Below are 20,304 nucleotides of genomic sequence, written 5' to 3' on the forward strand. Positions count from 1 at the left end.
GAAGAACAAAACACATACTCAGCACGACAAAATCAATATAAAAACACCAAAGACGCAAATGACACGGTCGATATTGTGCGTGTCAAGCCTGAAGTGGTCACGGTTTGTTTCACTTGTTGCAGGTTGGAAGAACGAGCAAGCTAGTACCAAGCGTGATTGTAGATGTTGTATGAAAGAGCCAAAAGTGAGGAAGGAGCGGAGGGTGAAGAGTGGGTGTGAGTGGGAACGAAGATGGGAAGGTGGGAATGGGTCGAGGGAATCCTAAATGGAGGTAACTTTAGATCTTGGAGGCGCGAGTGAGCGTCCAGTTCAGCGTCCAGCTTAGCTTCGGCAGGTACCTTTGCACACAAAAGGAAAGAGAAGGAACAAGGACGGGGGTGTGGGAGGAAAGGGAAGGGAAGGGTGCGGCAGGAGTTAGAGTAAGTGCGCACGGGGGGTACTTTGATTTAGCACTCGCATGGCGCCAGGTACAAAGTATCCGCCGCCCTCGCAATCATTTACATACAGTACGGAGGAAGGACCGGTGGGTTCGGGCCAACAGATACAAACTGCAGGAGCATTAATGGGCAGCAGCAATGGCTTTTTATTCCTTTATTAAATGATATTCTTTCTTGTCAATTTTTTCAATTCATTCCACTCTTTTAACAACCGCTGAACCATTGCTAGTAGTTGTTGCAGCGCTGAGAAACGCCGTCCTAATACAGGGACCCGAAAACTCATGTGGCGGACCCACTAGAGACGACATCCGGCCGGTGCCCCCTCTACCGAAAACCACATCGTCAACGTCCACAAAAGCAACATGTCGGGCACAAAATATGAGAATGTGAGCTCTTTCCCTGGAATATGGTGTTCTATTGGGACAATTTTGGGAAGCGACTATTATTCCGACAATATTGCAGCCCAAAACCTCGTTCGCGTCCCCACATAAGCTTTGCGACGATGGGTGAAGCGAACCATCAGGGAGGATGCCTACAGCCTTGTGAGGCGCGTTACTACCACAATGGACTGGATCAATTATTGTCGCAATATCGTAAGTTCAACAATAAACACCCATATTAAATTGAGCACCGCAGGTTCGCAACGTAAACATCAATTGATTGTCGATTATCTTAGGCCACGTCGTCATGGAGAAGAATAGGATAAGGTATCCGAATGCGGCAGATGATGGTGACATTGAAGAACAGTCACGCGCTGACTGGCATCATCATATTCCTTGCTCAGCGTGTGGCTGCTCAATGGCATGGCCCCTAAAAGTCTGATGGACCACAACTGGGCTCCAAAAGAAAGGAAAAAGGCGGGCCCAGGAAAAAAAAACAAATCCAATCTGATATCCAACTCTCCGTGAACAGGGGGGGCTTCATAATCGCCCGCTAACGAGCCAATCATGGTGAGATGACGTTCAGCGCAGACGCTGGGGTCTTCCTGGTCCAGTAAGTCAACTCGCGTGGGGAACCGGGGGATAACGCAAGTAAATAGTAAGCTGGGATGCGCTACGATGAGGTTGGTTTTGGCTTCATTTACACGAGTCAAATTTGACGGCTTAATTCTGGATTACGATCTAAACTTATGGCACTGCGATTACCAAGTGTATCATATATTGCATCAAACTTTATCTGGTACAGAGACAAATTTTGATTGAGACAGCGACAGCATAAGTGACTGGTGGGCTAGCTGCACAGTAATAATGGAAATACTGGACCATGATAGTTGAGTCTGGCAGCTATCATTTATGTCACCTAAAACAAGAGCGGGTATCTACCAACGCCAAAGCAATCCCAATCTCCAGCCAATACTCAAATGTCCTCCTCAGCCTCGGCTTCAGCCGCTATAACCTTCTTTGTACGCCGTGGCTTCTTAAGCAGTTTCGTTACCTCTTTCGGCCCCCGTACACGAAGTGTCAGCTCTTTCATCATATCAATCCAATTGATATTCCCATTGCAGCTCGGACAACTACAGGACAGCGGTACCATAACACCCTTGTCTTCACCTTGCAGAGCATATTTCCCCCAGCATTCCAGATGACCCATGGCTTCGCACCCTTGGTGAGGACATATTGGATGAAGGCCGATTCCTGACTCTAGCGGTTCGTGGCAATGCACACAATCTCCTTGGCGTTCAAACGAAACAATGTTCTGCGCCTTTTCAACATAGGGTTTCAGAGGTGCGTAGTCGAGAGGCAGCGCATGAATACCCCATGGTTCTTCCGAGTCTCCTTCTGGTTTGTAATCAGTCATAATCCTGAGGCCTTCCCGAGGTCCTGCGTCTTTAGACACGAGCCAGGCATCCCACTTCATCTTGGCCTCTTTTAAAAAGAAGTGCAGGGTAAGTGGCCACCGTGCAAAAGTCGGCACTCCAGTGAGCAAATGGAGGTTGGACACAATGGATACAAGACTATGAATGGGCTTCCTTGGTTTTCTCTTTCCCTTTTTTCTAGGTGCCCGTTTTGAGATTCGTTCATCCGATGGAATACTCAATGTTAAATGAGGGTTCGCCAAAGCCCATCTGTATCCCAGTCAATGTCTAAATTTCACAGAAGAAGAAACGTAAACCCACTCAAACTTGAGAGCTGCTATCGAGCTCGGAAACCCCGATACTATCATTATTATTTCCCATGGACGTAACGTGTCTCTTGACGTTCTCACGGCACCTCCTTTAACGACTCCATTGTGCTGATTTAAGCGCTTGGGAGGCAGTGGCGTAGAACCTACATAGAAGGAGGCATGACGAATTGAGGAGCGGAGGACGTAAACTGTGTACAAGGCTGGAATAGGTCTTTGGGGGTTTGACATGGCGGCGATAAATGATAAAATTCTTTGACGATGTTTACTTGGTGTGAGCGTGAGTCGGAGGGGCGATGTAATATCATGACTAATCAATTTATCCCTAGTACCCCTTTACAAGAGTTGGTAGTCGCACTACATATGAGCCAAACCATTCGATAATCTGATTGTATCATGTAGTATTACGTCTGTATATCCTTTTGAGACATCAATATCCCCAACAACTTTCCCTGCGCCGTATAGTACGTATTCATCTACAACAAGCCCTGCTTCTGCAAATCGTAGTAGACCTTCTCAGGCATGACATTACCCTCTCCATCCTCCATCTGCACCACGCTTCCCTCGTCGACTGTAGATCGTTTCTTTTCCTTCTGAATCTTTTCCCACAGCTGCAGCGCCTCAGCAATACCGGTGATATCCCTGAACAGCGTTGTGTTGGTGATGCCGAGACACTTGAGGCCGTAAATGTGTCGCGCTTCGTTAAAGTGCTTGTCAAACGCACGTCGGCCCATGTATACAAAGTTTCCGCAAATCTCGCAGGGAAACTCGACACCCAGACCGTGGAGGCGGTACAGCCAGAAGGGAATGGGCTTGCCGTCCCACGCAAGAGGGAGCTTGAGAGGATTGTAGATGCGCTCCTCGCCATCCTCATCGTCGCCTTCACCTTCTTCTTGTGGCTCCTGGGGTGCATCTTCGGAATTGAAATAGTTCTCCAGCTCCTGCGCGCGTTCTCGCTCCGTCATACCTTGCTTACGCTCCACGTTGACCCTAGTATCGCTTCGCTCGGTGCTCATTGCGCTGGCAAGTCGCTTCACTCTGTGCTCTCGCTCTGCCACTGCGCGCTCCTTTAGTCGCGTTGCCGAGGTTCCATTCACAATGTCATCAACGGGGGCAGACTCTTGCTCTTGACGCTGTTTCCTTTGCTCTGCCGCCTTGATGTGTTTTCGTCCCGTGAGATGGTTCTTGTAGACATTCTCGTTCTTGAATTCCTTCTGACAGTCATCACACCATACGGCATCCGCTGTGCTGGTCTCCTTGGCAGTACCGCTTGTTGAAGATGCATCCTTCTCCCAACCCTGAATCTCTTCTTTTTCCCACGCTGTCTCAAACTCTTCGTCAAAAGAAGTGAGAACCTTGTCCACGTTTTCCAGAGGTCGCGTTCGTCGCATAAAGCTCTCGAGGTAATCTGCTAGTTGACCGACATACTTGAAGTATTGATCCGTCAACTTGCCTTGTCGTGTGACACCGCCATGTGCTGAAGAAAAGTTGTCGAAAGTCTCGAGATATTGCAGGTATGTGAGTCGCCTGACGTTGGGAAGGTTGAGGTAGGCCTCGTGAGAGGTTGTCAAGTCGAAGAATCGTCCGTAAGCTTCCTCTCCAGAGAATAGAGAGTCCACGATTGAAGGCATCGGCTCTCCATCAGATCTCTTGACCTTGTATCGTTGCTCCGAGTTTTCTGCTTGCTCATGGGGATATCTCTCGTGATGATCGCGAACATCTTTGAGCTGCTTGTAGAACTCTGCGAATGGGTCGCCTGTACCGATTTGTTGAATCTCTTGTGCCCGCACTCCGTTTTCGTCCTTGTAGATGCCGACGAGGTTGCTTGATTGGACTTGGATCTGGTCTAGTAATTGAGAAATCTCATGGTCTCTGTTGAGGCGATCACGGATCTGAAAGGTTAGCAGGCGAATCATCAGGGAATTGAAGCTACTCACATGTCTGGGTTCATCGCGAATGCGATCGGCGATACCTTGTTCAAGACGCTCTAGATCCTCATGGATATAGCGCTGCTCTTCGAGGACGAGCATTTCGACGGATCTTGTAATATGAGAACTCTCTGAATGTCAATAAATGTCTATGACAGTCCTCAATCGATGAATGAGTGAATGTCAAGATGAGCTTGATGCTTTAAAAATTGCGGAGCTTCGTCGCGAGTTCAGTGGCGTTTGGGCGCGCTTCAGTGTAGAAAAGTTTACTGTAGTAGGACGAGAGACGAAATAAGTTAGTCAGCTTGATCGGCCTCTAAAATGGTGCTCTACTTTTTCTTTCTGGCAACCCCAGATTCACCACTCCGAAGAATACCCGGCGCTGCGCGTTACGTCTTTGCTCCAGCTAAAAGTTACACCCCAAAACTTTGACTCTACTTCGTCGTGAAGTGCTCATCTTCATTTTTACCAATAACCATAAACAAAAACGAAATCATGGCTGAGGGCTCAGGAATTGATCGCAAGGCCGATGAGAGGATGGAGTTTTCCACCTCTAAGGAGGTTACAGTCCATCCTACTTTCGAGTCTATGTCACTGAAGGGTCCGTCGCAAGCTGGCGATTGATAATGATCGAGCTAACAATATCTAGAGAACCTCCTTCGCGGTATCTACGCTTACGGATACGAGTCTCCTTCCGCTGTTCAATCTCGAGCCATCGTCCAGGTCTGCAAGGGTCGTGACACCATCGCCCAGGCTCAGTCCGGTACTGGAAAGACTGCTACCTTTTCCATCAGTATGCTGCAAGTCATCGACACCGCGGTTCGCGAGACACAGGCCCTTGTTCTGTCGCCGACACGAGAATTGGCAACTCAGATCCAGTCCGTCGTCATGGCGCTGGGTGACTACATGAACGTCCAATGCCACGCTTGTATCGGAGGAACAAACGTTGGTGAAGATATCCGCAAGCTCGACTACGGCCAGCACATTGTCTCTGGTACCCCAGGCCGTGTGGCGGACATGATTCGGCGACGACACTTGCGCACTAGACATATCAAGATGTTGGTCCTCGATGAAGCTGACGAGCTCCTCAACAAGGGATTCCGAGAGCAGATCTACGATGTTTACCGATACCTTCCCCCTGCCACCCAGGTTGTGGTCGTCAGTGCCACCCTGCCTTACGATGTTCTCGATATGACTACCAAGTTCATGACCGATCCCGTTCGTATTCTCGTCAAGCGTGACGAATTGACCCTCGAAGGTCTCAAGCAGTACTTCATCGCCGTCGAGAAGGAGGACTGGAAGTTTGATACTCTATGCGATCTCTACGACACCCTCACTATCACACAAGCTGTCATTTTCTGCAACACACGCCGCAAGGTTGACTGGCTCACCGACAAGATGCGCGAGGCCAACTTTACCGTCAGCAGCATGCACGGCGATATGCCCCAGAAGGAGCGAGACAGCATTATGCAGGATTTCCGTCAGGGTAACAGCCGAGTGCTCATCTCGACTGACGTGTGGGCCCGTGGTATCGATGTCCAGCAGGTCAGTCTGGTCATCAACTACGACCTGCCCAGTAACCGTGAGAACTACATCCACCGTATTGGTCGTAGTGGACGATTCGGTCGCAAGGGTGTTGCTATTAACTTCGTTACCACCGAAGACGTGCGCATCTTGAGAGATATTGAATGTGAGTGCCCTTGATTTGAGTTTGCTGGGACCAATCCTGACCTCTTTAGTGTACTATTCCACCCAGATCGATGAGATGCCCATGAACGTTGCCGATCTCATTGCTTAAGCTAAAGGGCTTAAACTGAAGGAGTTGAGAAATCGTAATATCATCGCTATGAAAGAGCAACACTGCGTCGAGAGGACGCGGTGGAAGTGGAGGAAAGGGGCCGTGTACTGAATTCAGTGAGCTCTTGTCTTGCTCATCTTTTTATCATAACCGACTGACTCAGATATAGACTGCACGAGGAAAAGATTGCCAAAATAAAACAGTAGGGGGGTCACTTTGACCCTGAATAAAGGGCTTCTCGGGGTCAGCAGGTAGTTTGAGAATTTCTAATGCAAAAAGCATTTTCAGCTCGACGTTCAATATATTGACAATGTTATTCGTCACGTCGGCAGTCATTTCGCCTCTTCAGCGTCAATAGTCGAGTCTTTGCCCTTTGAAGAGCTTGCAGTAAACGTTCGTAGTAATACGACTGCAACCCGGCCTTCTTATCTACTGTCGCCTCAACTTTCCCAATTCGTCCAAGCACCATCTCGAAGTTTATGGGTATGTGGATGCGACACACGCACCCCTGCAAGTCAGATCAACCATCAAGGCCCAATTTTAACGACCCGCGAGTGTTATTGCGACGAGGAACTATGAATTTGTTACGTGATGAATTGCTTTCTCTTGATCTACGTGAGATCTTCCCCATGGGGTACGCAAATTGCAACTCGATCACGATGTTTCTTGACTGTTTATCAGCATCCTCTTGCTGCGTACTATGGTGACAAGTCTGGCATCTACTTTATTATGCCAGAGCCTCGGTTGGATTGATGTTGTTAGCAGCCAAGCAGAGTCATGATTGGTCTCAGCTACAGCCCGCTATTAGACCCTGTCATTCCACCATGGTGGTTACAGCACACGATAAGTTGTTGATAAGTCCCCATGCATCTATATCTTTTCTCCGATACATCACATCCTTTACTCAAAGTTTTACCTAAACCTGGTCACAAGAACCATCCCCAGCTCGTATACGTAAAGATGTGGACTCACCCATGCGGTATATGCCATATCCCATCCACCATCCTTATCAGACATCCGTAATTCTGCATAGCCAGAACCTGGAGCTGATAACAAACTCTCTCCACTAGCTTGGACCTTCTACCTCAAGCATGCCTGTCTTTTGCTATACTCGGAAATCTCCAACCGCCACACTATACTGAATGCGGCAAATACTTTGCACACTTAAGCTTTCCGGCCAACTAGTGCACCGAGATGCTCAATGTAAATCGACCCCAATGTAACGGCGAATATCTGGGGTAAAAGATAAGTATGAGTACGTATCAAGTGATGGCACTCAGGGATATAAAGCGCCCGACATCCCTTCGCAACAAGCGCATATCATCATACCCAAGTCGAATCAGATTGCTTCGAGATACGACACATTCTATTATATCTTGATTGACTGCCAGAGAATGCCCACGACCTCCTCCCCTTACACCTATCCGACCATCGACTCAAGCTCTGGCGTACCATGGAGAAAGCAGCACCAATGAATCAAGCCGAGCGCGACGCTCTCGACCTTGCCGCCCTCGGCCATGAACAAGTCCTCTCCCGCAAGTTCAGCATGCTGAGTATGCTGTCCCTGGCCTTCTGTATTCTAGGTACATGGGCCGTATGCGCACAGAGTCTCGCAACAGGTATTCAGAATGGCGGACCCGTGACTTGTCTTTGGGGTCTCGTCCTGGTTTGTCTCTGCAACCTCGCCATCGCCATGTCGCTTGGCGAAATGTGCTCTGCTATGCCGACGGCGCTGGGACAGGCGTACTGGACTGCGAAACTGTGGAGAAGTGCGACAGGGAGGTTTATGAGTTACATGACGGCTTTCATCAGCACTTTTGGATGGTGGTGTCTTTCTGCTTCGCAGATTGCCTTCATGGCGGAGTTTGTTTTGTCGATGAAACTCATGTTTGACCCCGAATGGACAGGACTCAACAAAGGCTGGGTAATGTTCCTCGTGTACACTGGAATCAATATCCTGTTCACCTTTGTCAACTATGTCGGCTGCCGCTCCGAGAAATTCCTCCCGTACTTCAACAACTTTGTCGCTGTTGGCTTCGTCGGCCTCTTCGCCACTTTTTGTCTTCTCCTCCCTATCCTCGTTGGAACGAAATCAGACCTCCATTATCAACCGGCTACATTCGTCTTTGGATCGTGGATTAACCAGACAGGCTGGTCCGATGGCGTTGTTTGGTTCCTTGGACTTGTACAGGCTGCGTATGGCTTGACAGCCTACGACTCTGTTATACACATGGTGGAGGAGATCCCAGCCCCTCGACGAAATGGACCTAGAACAATGGTGATGGCTATTGTCATGGGTGCTATCTCGGGTTTCATTTTCCTGGTTGCTGTTCTGTTTTGCATCCAGAATCTTGACACCACTTTGGATCCTCCCTCTGGCTTCCCCTTTATTGAAGTGGTGCAGAACATTGTGGGACTCAAAGGAGCAGCCGCGTTGATCGCTCTGTTCATCTTCAACGGCTTTGGCCAGGGTATCTCGATTGTGACATCGTCTTCGAGACTTACCTGGAGTTTCGCTCGTGATGGAGGTCTCCCATTTGGAGATTATTTCTCCTATGTTGATCCTTACTGGGAGGTCCCTGCTCGTTCGTTGATCCTCCAAGGAGTCGTCATTAATCTTGTCGGACTCTTGTACCTCTTCTCTAGCACCACACTCGATGCTATTCTGAGCGTTAGTACCATCGCTCTCACGATATCTTACGCCATCCCAATTGCTGTTTTGATGATCGTCGGCCGAGACAAGCTGCCTTCAGGGGGAGAGTTTGGATTGGGCAGATTTGGACCAGTGCTCAACACAATTTCCATCATCTACACCGTCATCACGACTGTCTTCTTTTTCTTTCCTGGTTCACCAAACCCGGCCATTGCGGATATGAACTTTGCTATCGCCGCGTTTGGCATCTTGCTTATTATTTCATTGGGTTTCTGGTTTGTCAAGGGCAACAAATCTTTCTTGAGGATCGAAGATGTCTCTGATGATATTATCTATGGTCAAGATGACGACAAACAGCCCAGTGCGATTGATGTACCAGAGAAGCAATGAGCACATGTAGCTATCTAGTATATAGCTATGAATGGAAAGAAATCATTGATATTTTTAGAGTTGCTAGGTTTTATGCCCACAGCACAGTCTATTGTCTCTTTCGTATCCTCGCTATTTCTAGAAGAACTCCTCCATTTCTGGATCATTGATTGTTTTGCCTCTCGCCACAGCCGCTCGTCCAATCTTCTCATTTGTCTCGTCATATTCATCCTTCAAGACATCTTCAAGATAGTCCCAACCGCCATCGACCACATATCCCTTGAGCCCCCTATACCAGCCCACAAGGTCTGTCTGGTTGCACCTGACTTTCCTCTCGATGAGTTGATCCAGTATTTCGGTTGCTGTAGTCACGTCTCTATCTTTGACAGCTTGAAGAAGGTTGTTGATAGTCGACATGTGACGTCTCAAGTCAGGGATCAGCAAATCAAAATAGAACGTGATAAAGACCTCCATCTCTGCCAAGCTCGGCCGGGGGTACGAATCAGTTATTCTCCAGCTAGGACGATTCCAACTTGCATGTAACATGGACACAGGATTGCAGTCATCAGTGCTGCGTTGTTCCAACTCGACTCCAGCAAGGTTATGCTTTCCAATATAGTTGAGCATATCAGCATCAGGGTTATAAGCTGCAAAGTGGAGGATGTTGTAATTCTTTGAGCTTATGGCCGTCAGCGATGCACCTGCGCTAACTAGGCTACGCAGTGCTATTATGTTCTTGCGTTGTACAGCTGTCATGACTGGTGTATCTCCGTCATCACTTTTTTCTTCGATATTTGCCCCATGCGTCAGTAAAGCATGTAACATCTCATCAGTATCGTCTTGGCTCGATCTGGTATAAAATGAGAAAACATGTAGAATGGGTTCACAATTGGTATGGCGTTTAGCCGTCGCTCCAGCCGCAAGTAACATGCGAACGATTGCCAGGGAATCTTTTTTTACGGCAAAATGCAGCGCATTGATACCGCCAGTAGTCGTGTAATTTACATTCATCCGACACTCTCTAGACTCCAGGAGTCTTGCTGTCACTCTCTCAAGGCTGCGAAGAGTAGCGTAGATAAGAGGGGTGTGTCCACTACAACAGTGCTGGTTGATGTTGGCTTTGGCTTTGATCAAGAGATCAAGTGCCTCTAAGTTTCCCTCGACCACCGCATAGTGGATTGGAGAGTAGCCAACATCATCCCAATCATCGATGGCCCACGGCTGCTCTCGTATCGCCTTTGACATCCCCTCTCGTGTTCTTTCCGGGTACATGGCCTCCAGATGGATATCATTGCTGTAAATCTCATTCCATTCAGGAATGTAGGAGGAGAATTTTTCCATGACAAGCCCCATCGAGTCATATTGTGGTTCTGAGTTACTATACATTAGCCTAAAGTAGCAGCCGACGGTTCTGCTGATGGTTAGTATCTCTCTTTGAATTTATCATCAGCAAGACAAACCTCGGTAATCCTTGTTGAGATAGTAAGCTCTCCCACAATCCCAACAGGACTCTGACGGTCTCCCAACTGCGATTATGTATTGCGCGCTGCATTTTTGTCTATTTAGCTTTACGTGCCGGCATAGTACAATATGAAGTGTACATACCTCCAATAAAGTGTCACCAGACTCGTTCTTATCGTCAGGAAAGTATCTGTAACCCTCGCGGATATGCTCTTGTAGTATCGAAGGATGATCTATCATATAGTAAATGTCGTGGTTTGACTGGAGCACTCTGCAGGGGCGCAATGCCAAATTGAAAGTCGGGTTTTGACACATTTCAACTGAGACAAGTCCGGCCCAAAGCCACTTTGGAAGCTGATACTCAAGTTTGACGCCTGGATTCGGCGCGCATCTGCCTTGGCAAGTATTGCCTAAGGATCCATATCTGACGAGCCACGATCCCAGCAGAGATTTCGCCCATGCGCCACCGGTATATTCTCGTTTGCGGTGGCAGCGGCATTGGCAGCTAAGGCTGCACATACGAGTGCTCTGAGACTGGATAGTTGCCACATTCACGAAACTCTCTTCTTGTCTGGTAACTGTAGTAAGAGGCATGCTCCGGCCGACGGTCTCTGTCCTGGATAGGCTCGGTGATAGGACCACACCACTGTCTTCTACCCCTCGGTTACAATGCTTCTGGGCTACCACAAAGCTCGAATATGCTGAGCTAGATGTTTCAGGTACGCCTGGTAGTGCCTGGTTGATATGCTGGGATTGGTTTGTGTGATGTGTTAACTGCTGCGTAACACGGTGGAAGAGACTGCCGTTGTTAGTGAATCCGCAATAGTATCGTAGTAACTTACACTTCTTGGCGTATATTTCCATGATCTACCATGGAAGAGACTCGGAACGTGATGGCCATATGCAGGTTTGACTTTATCGCCTGAGATCTCTCGCGAAGTTCATCAATCTTGGTGGCTTCCGAAAACCACTTCATTTTATCAATGTAGCGCTTGGGATCATTCGCTTTCCGATAGTTAGAGTACTTTTCCACGATCTTGTTGAGTTCATTCAGTATATCCTCAAGCTCTTCTACTGCCAAAGAGACCAAGGGATGTTCTGTTGGTCCAAGAAGCCGCTGCGCTGGCATTGTTGGGTCTGTTTGTTGTTGCGCCTGCATGATGAAACATTCGATCATGAGAATCTGGTTTCAAGTCAGCCATGAACCGTTCAAAAATTGGATCAAGACTCGCCTCTCTCCTCAGATTGTTGCACTCCTTTTTCACCGCAGAGTTCTGGCGCAAGAAGTCGACAGCTCTGAGCATTCCTTTCACTGCTTCCACTAGAGAAATGGAGGTTGCCACAGCACCTAAAATCTCCAAGCCCGACATTTCGAGAATGATTTCGGTCTTGCTAATTCAAAGAAATGATTAAAATGATTAAAAGTTGTAGGACGAGGAAAGACAAGCTACGCGGGGTCAGGGATGCTGACAGCCTTACCAGGCTGTGCTGAGAGCGCCTAGTCAGTAGAAAGATCCTACCCAATCACGGGGTACAAACAATAAGGTAGAGCCATCAGCAATTCATGTTCTACATGGCTTCCCATTGCTGATGGAATCCCAAAATCGGGTAGAATGAAGGTTTAGATACACCCACAAAGAAAGGTGCAAGAGACAGAAAGACTGCGACTAAAACACAAAATCATAGCCAATGATATGTAAGAGATATCTCAATTTCACTGAATCATGGTCAACGATGTAATAGGGATCTTATGAAGTGGTGGTTATAGTTCAATTTATGAAGTTATTCCCAGAACCTACCCGAGACTGCATCAATCTGAACCAAAATCCAGCGTTCCACAGTAATGATGTCTGTGACATTGTTGCCTCTGTTGATTTCATAAAATATGTCTTTGATAGTATGAATACCACGACGAAAGGCATGTCACACTATCATATATGATATGTGATTTGATGCAACACAAGACAAGATACATGTCTCAAGACTTTACTTGCCGTATGAGAACAAAGCACTTACCCAGGTCATCCCAACCATCAATACATAACAAAAACCAAGACATGTCACTTATTAGATACACTTTTAGTTTTAGGCCTATCATGCCTACATTCAGCAGCTTCATTTGTCAGCCTCACTGTTCATTAAAGACTCATGTGTGTCCCGTTTCACCTTTGAACTCAAATATCCGACACCAACTCTAACATTGAGAGCCTCGAATCGTTTTGACAAACAATGGGGCCTATATGAGCCTGCTTCCTTCGGATAGGCTCGACGGGAAGAGATTGCCTCATCTTTTCGTCCAAGCTAAACGTTATTGCAACCATCGTAGCCACAAGAAACGTCTGTTTCAGCCCCAGAAACGAGCCAGTGCATGAATAGGCAGCTTCTAGATCAAATGCAAATAATCAGGAGATATCATTTCCAGGAACCAACGGGTCAAGCCACCATTATTCTCCTGTCTCAGCCTTGATTCTAGAAAAAAACATTAACTAGCACCTCTCTGTAGGTTAGTTGGGAACAGTGAGCGAAGTGTTGACAATTCGTATTGTGAAACCCAAGCGAAAAGTTTAATTGATCAGACCAGAACAGCTTAGGTTACCGGCTCTCTGGTCACAATGCAACGCAGCGATGGATCATCGGAGGGAAGGCCTGTTTCTGGTCATGGCTGAAACGTCCCGAGGAACAAACAAACCCATGCTTTGCCTTTGCCCTGTATGTACATACGCACTTGCAGAAATCGTTGAAATCCACGGAGCAAGTGCGGCGTGAATTACAGACATGGCATCATCATTTCGGACGAAATTTCCATGAGGCATGTGGAATGGAGCACAACGACAAGGGTGCGTCCAGTTAGACAACAATGGCATGCACTGCTGCGGCACCGAGGTCCCCAAAGTGTGGAAAACGTGGGATTGGACAGGGGACTGAAATGGCGACTTGATGAACCGAGAAAGTGGTATTGCGCGTCAGCTTGTTGCAGTCAAGTCTTTTGTCTTGAATGTCTGATTCAACTGCGACACCCTCAACAGCCCGCGTTAGATTCAAGCGGGACAAAGCAAAGCAGCAGACCCGTAACTGACATCTTGCAGTTAGTGATCAAGGGTGCAAGAGTCATGCTACGCAAAATTACCATAGTCTGAGGCACGGCGCGAGATCGAATTTGTATCTAGGTCAAGCCTAGTTGAACCTAATGGAGAAAGCCCGACGCCACAAATGGGCACTGAGTAACATGGCAGGCTGGTGAACAAGAGTTTTCCAAAGGGTATCCGTTCCTACAGTTAGGTTAGGCCAAGGTTGCCATGTGGGATCAAAGTGCTTGTATGTATCTAGCGAGAACGTAATGTTAAAAAGAACGAATTGAACGAATGGGTGCATGGTCGGGGAAGCAAGCCGTCGACAGGGGGCTTTTATTGGGGAATATGGGATCCGGGAAAACTGGTAAATGAACTGTCAGAGGATAAAAACAACGCAAATGCTACATGCGACATTGATAATCTTGGAGTTTGGGGATTTTGGCCAAGTTCAAGCCGCTGGCCCGAGCTAGCAAAGATGATCACAATGGCGCGGAATGGATATGCAAGATTGAGTGCAGCACCAAGACCGTCCAGACCCTCTTGCACGGCCTAGAAGAACTCAAAAAAACAATTGACGAATTACCCTTTTTCAACGTCGCGTAGCTTGGATCGTCCAAAATAGTTATAGACGCGGAATGCAAAAACGGCATTCAGCTTGTCACCACACCCAACCTTCTCCCGGGCTTCCATGCTGCAGTACATCCCCTAATCTTGTTGTCGGTACCAATCGCCTACAGTCTCCTCATGTAGGTTCCGCTTAGCCAGGAACAAAGACAAGGATCAGGCAGTTGGAAAGGCTGTGATTGAGACCCGGTGAAGCCCCAAAATGGCTTGGTTCCGCCGGGGGAAGACGATCCGGGCCGATGAAATCAAGGGTTGGAGCCGTTTTTGGTACCGAGCGTCTGTAGTATTGTTCCGTTGACACCAGTCGCGAGGTTCTTTTGCTTCGCGAACTTTGAGTAGGGATATGGACTCGTAAGTGGGCGACGATGAGATCGGTGATGCTGAGCTTCAGCTTATGAGCTCGTAAGAAAATTGGCCTATGGGTGGTAATACGGAGTACAATGTCGTGTAATGGGACAAGGCGAATGAAATTGTTATTGCCGTCGGAGCTTGTAACGTCATTGGGCCATGTTCGTGCGTGCGGGTGAGGCGTGACTTGACGATGCACAACATTAAAAGTCACTCGCACAGACGCTTAATAGAAGCGCTATCGTATGTATTATGTACATCTATCCGTAGTTAGACGGCCAATGTCTGCTAGGCTCTCCATGGGAGTCAGCAGAAGCTTGATGGAAGAGAAGCCGTTACCAGCATCCGGAGGAAGTGGGCAGACGAACCTTAGCTTTACCCCTGACTTGGTGATTAGTCCCCGGTGATTTACCAAGTAAATTATGTCCCTGCTCGGGTTAGCTAGTTGGCTCCGGTGTTCCTTTGGGACCATCCATGATAGGGCGAAAGAGGCAGGCCGACCGTAAGCTATTTGTGTTAGTTAGACAGAGCGAATAATGACCTTCGGTTGTCACTCACATGGCCCATGCTTGGCAGATCACCAACCGGAATCTGCACAAAGATCCCTGGAGAATGCAACGACGGGATCGACAAGAGCTACTGCAGTGGGCCATCCAGAAGGCTGTTCAGATGACGCTCGAGTCAGTGCTGTTTTGCTCTCGATCTTTTTCTTCACAGGGATTTCTTGAAAATCTGGACAAGATGTACAGGTACACACAGCACGAGTAAAAGAGTGAACATGCACAAATCTTGTTCCTGAATATTCCCTCGAGACAAGGATGTGACCCCGGGCCACCATAATAAAACGCCAGGGTTCAATGTGACAGTGAGGTATCATTGTACCCCATCGACCTGCATGGCATTGCAGGGCTTGATAGCCTAAAAAGCGACAACAAAGACTGTGTGGGTGGCATGAGGCTGACTCGGAAATCTGGACATAACATTAATAGCATGTATGCGGTTGAGATAAAGGAAGTATGTATGCTGATAGGATTGTGGCTGTCGAAATATGAGTATATCACACGAGTCATTGTCTGACCTGAAGCTCTTACTTACCGCCAGCAACCTGTACATAGTACTGCAATTTGATCGAGATGGCTGTGTACTGTTGTGCAATGTACAAGCTGCACTTTGTTCACACGGCAAGAGATACAAAACGCCATAAATACATGCATATTTTCATGTCTCATTTATTCAAGCTTCTGTATTACATAGTACCTGAGCAGTAGCTTCATGGGCCGTGTGTCTTTGATTGCCACGTGCTGTTCCTTCCGTTCCCGTGGCAGTACGAGTGGAGATTGGAGTAGGCGAGTGTGGGAAGAAGCAAATTGTATGATTGCTTGTTTGTTGGTTGTTGGATTGATTGATTGATTGATCATGTTGTGTGATGAAAGGTCGTAAGGTGCAAGCATTGATCTGTTTGCTTGCGTGTCTCATTGTGTTGTTTTCAATAGAAAGGCAGGTGCGGCAGACAGATGATGGCAGAGGATGGCAAGAGGGTTGTTGTGTGGCTGCTTCCTCAACACCAATACTTTCCAACTGTGACGACACTTGCAACTTCACCCACTAATTATTAATATTTTTTCTCTCCTCCAACATTCGATATCCAGAATCTATTCTGCTTGGCGGCTTTCCCCTATCGTATACTCCTTGCTCTGTTTGGTCAGCCTTCTGGGTATCCAAGATAACCTTTTTTGCATTCTTTTCTTTTTCCCACCGAAAGGCTACTTTCCTCTTTTCGCTTGACATCTTGACTGATTGGCGTCTCTATCTTAATTTAGGTACATAGTGCCTAGTCTCGAAAAGACCTTCATTGATACCTTGTCTGCCTGCCCCGACGAGAAGGCTGATCTGATTGATATTGATTGATTGTGGAGTTTGCGGTATTGCGAGCGGCGACCTTGTTGGGTATACACATTCCAGAATGTCTCGACTGTGATGACAGCTATTATCGGCACTTAGAAACTTATTGTCTCGCTTCCCGTCGATCCTCTCTCTTCGCTCGTGGTCAATATCCTACCGGAATTCGACTCCAACAATAATATTTCGTTTCTGCTGTGCTTCCGACACGCTTGGTCTCTTTAGGAAAGCAGTTTCCAGCTGCAAGGTCGGTCGTGTTAGTGCCAGCACTTGACTGGTCCGTCGCTCACTAACACCTCCGTCTCTCTGCGTGCAATGTACACCAAGAGCTATACTAGCAGGCTGTCATGAACCTTTCCATGACTCGCTGCAGCCATCTCATTTCCGTATCGACACTTGCCGTCAATCACTGCGAGCCGGCTCCAATAGTCTGCGTCGCTGATTTTTGGCTATTCGACAAGGCTGTCAACATCAATGCTACTATTGACTTGACTCCCATATTATTCGCAAACTCGCCCTGAAATGAGCCCTGTCTACCTTTAGAACTCTACCGAGAATAACAATTTGTGACATCTGAAGGACGAATAAGTTGTTCATAATTTCTTGCTTGAAAACAAAGAGCCTTGAACAAGTTCGGACATCAGACCAAACAAGGTGCTGCAAAGCCAAGCAACCGCAGATACGCCATAAAAAACCCTTTGACTCATGAGCAAGCTAGACAGGCTGAGCAACCGTCAAATCCAACGAGAGTCGAGCGACCAGCAGCCGCCAAATAAACCGCCAAAGCGTTCCCAATTAGCCAGTCTGCCAGCCCAGTCCAGTGCTTGACCATCCCTGCGGATCCCTGGTTTCCTGGGCGCGATCGCCGACGGACTCAGGGGCCCCGAACGACGCTCGGGCGCCTCCAACTCTCACAGGCTGTCCTCTGCCTGAGCCGCTGTTGGGTCTAGCTCCAAGCCTTCAAGCCCCGAACCCCCGCAGAGGAGTCGAGGGTCTACCCCCTGGCGCCTCTTTTTTTTTCTTCTCTCGTCAACCTGTAAGGGTAGGGTCTTGGGTATGGTTGTGGATACGCTTCACTGCCTTCTGGTCTGCTCATCTGTTCCGAGATGCCTAGGCCTCCCTGGTCAATCAGTCAGTTCAGTTCAATCGAGCTGGCTTGTTAGTTTGGCTCTTGTGTTCCTCAAAAGCGCCGCGCCCCGTCTTCCTACCCCCATCCCCTTCCTTCTCGTCTACTGCTTCTGCTTTGTTGTTTGTTAATTTGCTTCTTCAGAGGCTCATATCACAGGCACTGACAAGACCTGTCACATCTCAGCTACCCTTCTCCCTTGCATCAAACGCACGAGGTCAACGCCTGCGCAGCGCATTCTGCGCCATCGAATCATTTCTCGCTTCGTTCCGACCCTCGACACCCAACCCACGACGCACGACGCTCGTCCCTCTATCACACTCTTCCGTCTGGTCGCGCGCCCACGGACCCTCCCCCTCCAGTCCATCCTGTGCTTAGAGGCCCCCCACCTCCCCGAAGCCTATACTTTCTCATCTGGTCTTTCTATCAGCCCAGATCAGAATCTACAACAAACGTTTGACCTTTCTCGTATCTGTACAACAACCGCATAATCCATTTTCTACGAAAAACCAGTCAAAATGGGATTGTTTTCCCGCAAAGACAAGACGCCAAAGGCCGACCAGGCCATAAACACTTCTCAATCCAATGTGAGCGTGAACTCGCACTCGTCAAGCTTGAGATCGCCTGCCGCTGGCGCCAACCGCAACCCCATGAATCGAACTTCTGCTACTAGCACAAATGGCCCAATGTCTCCAGTCAAACTACCAAAGATCGATCTCCCTCGACCTCCGGACCCTCAGCTCGACCCTGCCGGTTATCTGCGAAGTCTTGGAGCTGTGAGAGAGCGAAGCAAGATTGTCACTGACAAGGCCCTGCGCAATGAATTGAAGCATTTTGATGTAGACATGAGCAAGTTTCCCGATGTGGTTACTTTTGTTACTGGAATTATCAAGGTAAGATTGCAATGCAATCAAGCGCAAAAGCGCCATGGAAGCAACAACGGGTTAACAAAGTGCAGCGAGATTACGACGCTCCATATTTCAGCATTCCCAGTCACGGTAGATACCAGCACTTTGCCGTTGGTGGCCGAGATCGTATCGCACAGCTACTTTCTACCTGGCCTAGCAACGTTGATAACACAGAGCGCTGCCGACGTTTAATTGATCTTTTCCTCGTCAGTGTACTTCTGGACGCTGGCGCTGGAACTTCCTGGACCTACAAGAGCAGCGAGAATGGTCGCGTGTACAGAAGATCAGAGGGTATTGCAGTCGCCAGCTTGGAGATGTTCAAGAGTGTGAGTAAATCTTTTCGCGACATCTCTTTCGATGCTAATTTGCTAGGGCCTGTTCTCTGGAAACCCCAACAACAAATTTCAAGTCGATAAGGATGGCCTCAAGACTCTTACCGTGGAGAAGCTTGCTGCTGGCCTTCAATCGAAACCTGGCAACGAGATGGCCGGTATTCAGGGTCGCACTGACATGCTGATCCGCCTTGGTGAAGCTTTGGCCGCCAAGGATGATTTCTGGGGTTTCGAAGGTCGCCCTGGATGCTTGATCGGTAAGTTGCGCCAAATGCCTGCCAATCTTTGCTATGCTAATCTTTTAAAAGACCACCTTCTCGGCCACCCCTCAACACAGGCATCATCCATGCTTATTGTTCCCCTGCCCGTCCTGTGGAACGTATTGATGACCGGACTGGCCCCTATCTGGCCGGCAAACCGAACAGCTATCAACGGCGTTTCGCTCGGCGACGCTTGGCCTTGCCAGGCGATGCCTCAACCCGGCGCATCCCCCAAGGTCTCCGCTTTCCCCAACAGCTCCAACGCCGCTGCCTGGGAGTCCATCCTACCATTCCACAAGCTCACACAGTGGCTCACTTACTCGCTTATGCAACCCATGCAGCAGCTCCTCAAGATGCATTTTGCTGGAACAGAACTGCTCACTGGTCTACCTGAGTACCGCAATGGTGGCCTATTCGTCGATATGGGTGTCTTGAACGTCAAGAAGGATGATCAAGAGAGAGGTCTACAGAACTATAACGAGTGGGTGCAACGGACAGGCGCCAAGGGTGTCGAGGTCGCACCCATGTTCGAGCCCAGTGATGATGTTATTGTCGAGTGGAGAGGTGTCACAGTCGGTTTCCTCGACATGCTCTGCGAAGAGGTCAACAAAACTCTCAAGCCAGAGTTGGGCGGAAACGAGTTGAGTTTGGCACAGGTGCTGGAGGCTGGTAGCTGGAGGGTAAGTCAAGTCATTCCTTGTCTCAGACCAAGAATCACACTAACGCGAACTAGGGTGGCCGCGAGATTGCCGAGATCAACAGACCCAACACCAAGGAGCCCCCGATCCTGATCGAGAGCGATGGCACCGTATTCTAAGGCTTCACATGCCTTTCCTTCTAACATGTATTACTGAATAAATATGACGGAACGCAATGGCACACCTGGGTTATAGAGAAGGGAAGCCCGCGACAGGGGAGGCAAGGCGGATGAATGGGCTTCAGAGTTTCACTCTTGGAAGGCATCAGTAT

The 20,304-nt window shown here is 48.4% G+C and overlaps 7 protein-coding genes across 7 annotated transcripts; 3 read left to right on the forward strand and 4 right to left on the reverse strand.

Annotated features, from left to right (window-relative positions):
• Positions 1-1,793: 1,793 nt before the first annotated feature.
• FGSG_05856 (uncharacterized protein) lies at positions 1,794-2,665 on the reverse strand (the record flags this gene model as incomplete). The annotated part of the gene is made up of 2 exons (XM_011326155.1): positions 1,794-2,502; positions 2,643-2,665. 2 exons carry the CDS (start codon positions 2,663-2,665, stop codon positions 1,794-1,796), a joined length of 732 nt encoding a protein of 243 aa, XP_011324457.1.
• A 269-nt stretch (positions 2,666-2,934) lies between these two features.
• On the reverse strand, positions 2,935-4,659 carry FGSG_05857 (uncharacterized protein). The gene is made up of 2 exons (XM_011326156.1): positions 4,496-4,659; positions 2,935-4,450 (listed from the first exon to the last, which is right to left on the reverse strand). The coding sequence occupies exons 1-2, from the start codon at positions 4,586-4,588 to the stop codon at positions 3,035-3,037; spliced, it is 1,509 nt and encodes a 502-aa protein (XP_011324458.1). The 5' UTR covers positions 4,589-4,659; the 3' UTR covers positions 2,935-3,034.
• Positions 4,660-4,981: 322 nt separating this feature from the next.
• FGSG_05858 (ATP-dependent RNA helicase FAL1) lies at positions 4,982-6,284 on the forward strand (the record flags this gene model as incomplete). Its single annotated transcript, XM_011326157.1, has 3 exons — positions 4,982-5,087; positions 5,136-6,176; positions 6,226-6,284. 3 exons carry the CDS (start codon positions 4,982-4,984, stop codon positions 6,282-6,284), a joined length of 1,206 nt encoding a protein of 401 aa, XP_011324459.1.
• Positions 6,285-7,737: 1,453 nt separating this feature from the next.
• FGSG_05859 (uncharacterized protein) lies at positions 7,738-9,327 on the forward strand (the record flags this gene model as incomplete). The annotated part of the gene is made up of 1 exon (XM_011326158.1): positions 7,738-9,327. One exon carries the CDS (start codon positions 7,738-7,740, stop codon positions 9,325-9,327), a length of 1,590 nt encoding a protein of 529 aa, XP_011324460.1.
• A 117-nt stretch (positions 9,328-9,444) lies between these two features.
• Positions 9,445-10,858, reverse strand: FGSG_05860 (uncharacterized protein; the record flags this gene model as incomplete). The annotated part of the gene is made up of 3 exons (XM_011326159.1): positions 9,445-10,055; positions 10,404-10,684; positions 10,767-10,858. The coding sequence occupies 3 exons, from the start codon at positions 10,856-10,858 to the stop codon at positions 9,445-9,447; spliced, it is 984 nt and encodes a 327-aa protein (XP_011324461.1).
• Positions 10,859-15,060: 4,202 nt separating this feature from the next.
• On the reverse strand, positions 15,061-16,286 carry FGSG_12828 (uncharacterized protein; the record flags this gene model as incomplete). The annotated part of the gene is made up of 4 exons (XM_011326160.1): positions 15,061-15,317; positions 15,396-15,542; positions 15,906-15,954; positions 16,068-16,286. The coding sequence occupies 4 exons, from the start codon at positions 16,284-16,286 to the stop codon at positions 15,061-15,063; spliced, it is 672 nt and encodes a 223-aa protein (XP_011324462.1).
• A 2,014-nt stretch (positions 16,287-18,300) lies between these two features.
• Positions 18,301-20,152, forward strand: FGSG_05861 (uncharacterized protein; the record flags this gene model as incomplete). Its single annotated transcript, XM_011326161.1, has 5 exons — positions 18,301-18,728; positions 18,794-19,069; positions 19,116-19,332; positions 19,384-20,015; positions 20,069-20,152. Exons 1-5 carry the CDS (start codon positions 18,522-18,524, stop codon positions 20,150-20,152), a joined length of 1,416 nt encoding a protein of 471 aa, XP_011324463.1. The 5' UTR covers positions 18,301-18,521.
• Between the last annotated feature and the right edge of the window lie 152 nt (positions 20,153-20,304).

Source organism: Fusarium graminearum, chromosome 3 (assembly GCF_000240135.3).
Source record: "Fusarium graminearum PH-1 chromosome 3, whole genome shotgun sequence".
In the NCBI taxonomy this organism is placed as follows: Eukaryota; Fungi; Ascomycota; class Sordariomycetes; order Hypocreales; family Nectriaceae; genus Fusarium; species Fusarium graminearum.

Bases quoted from the DNA above. Each gene is read 5' to 3' on its own strand.
- FGSG_05857 (XM_011326156.1), bottom strand. From the start codon at position 4,588: ATGCTCGTCCTCGAAGAGCAGCGCTATATCCATGAGGATCTAGAGCGT. The intron at 4,451-4,495 runs GTGAGTAGCTTC...CTAACCTTTCAG, and splicing joins TTCGCGATGAACCCAGACAT to ATCCGTGATCGCCTCAACAG.